The 561-nt window shown below is 39.9% G+C and overlaps 1 protein-coding gene across 1 annotated transcript; it reads left to right on the top strand.

The window, feature by feature from the left end:
- Positions 1-4: 4 nt before the first annotated feature.
- On the top strand, positions 5-556 carry LOC115246166 (the record flags this gene model as incomplete). The annotated part of the gene is made up of 2 exons (XM_029824854.1): positions 5-151; positions 335-556. Coding segments are annotated over 2 exons (369 nt in total), but the record flags the coding sequence as incomplete, so codon positions are not given.
- Between the last annotated feature and the right edge of the window lie 5 nt (positions 557-561).

Raw genomic sequence — 561 nt, 5'->3', positions numbered from 1 at the left:
AAAAATGTTTCAAGGGCAGGGTAATATAACTTCGCAGGCAGAATTTAATTTCTATGCAGATCCAGAGAGCGCACACATTGTGCTCAACAGCAATATCAAGCTGCTATGGTTGTTGCCATGGGAGGCCTGTTTAAAGTCTCAAGTCACACACGTACGTACAATTTTATTTGTACGTACTGATAGTTATCGAAAAATTACTGTATTGAACAATTATTACATTGTGTTATAATAATATAACAGTATTCATTAGCGATTATTACATTAATTACACCATTAATGATTATTGTCAGATTATATTAATATGAAACAATACTAACTGAAAATAATCTTTCAGGACTGGCGAAGGAATGTACTGGGCAAGATACATACGCCCTGTGTGCTCATGTTGAACAAAATCGAGGATGGCAGACGCGCCCAAGCCAAAAAGCATTTCAGTCATTATATAACATGCGACGCTTTCTTAGCCGGGATCGTTATGACACCTGGTATGGCCAAGGAAGTCGTTTCGTGGCACGCAGATGTCGAGTTGGGCGGCAACAGAACCCGGGGCCAAGTTGTCCT

The sequence above is a fragment of the Formica exsecta genome, unplaced genomic scaffold, assembly GCF_003651465.1.
Source record: "Formica exsecta isolate Colony F162 unplaced genomic scaffold, ASM365146v1 C16295474, whole genome shotgun sequence".
Lineage (NCBI taxonomy): Eukaryota > Metazoa > Arthropoda > Insecta > Hymenoptera > Formicidae > Formica > Formica exsecta.
This window is presented reverse-complemented; position numbering and strand designations above follow the sequence as displayed.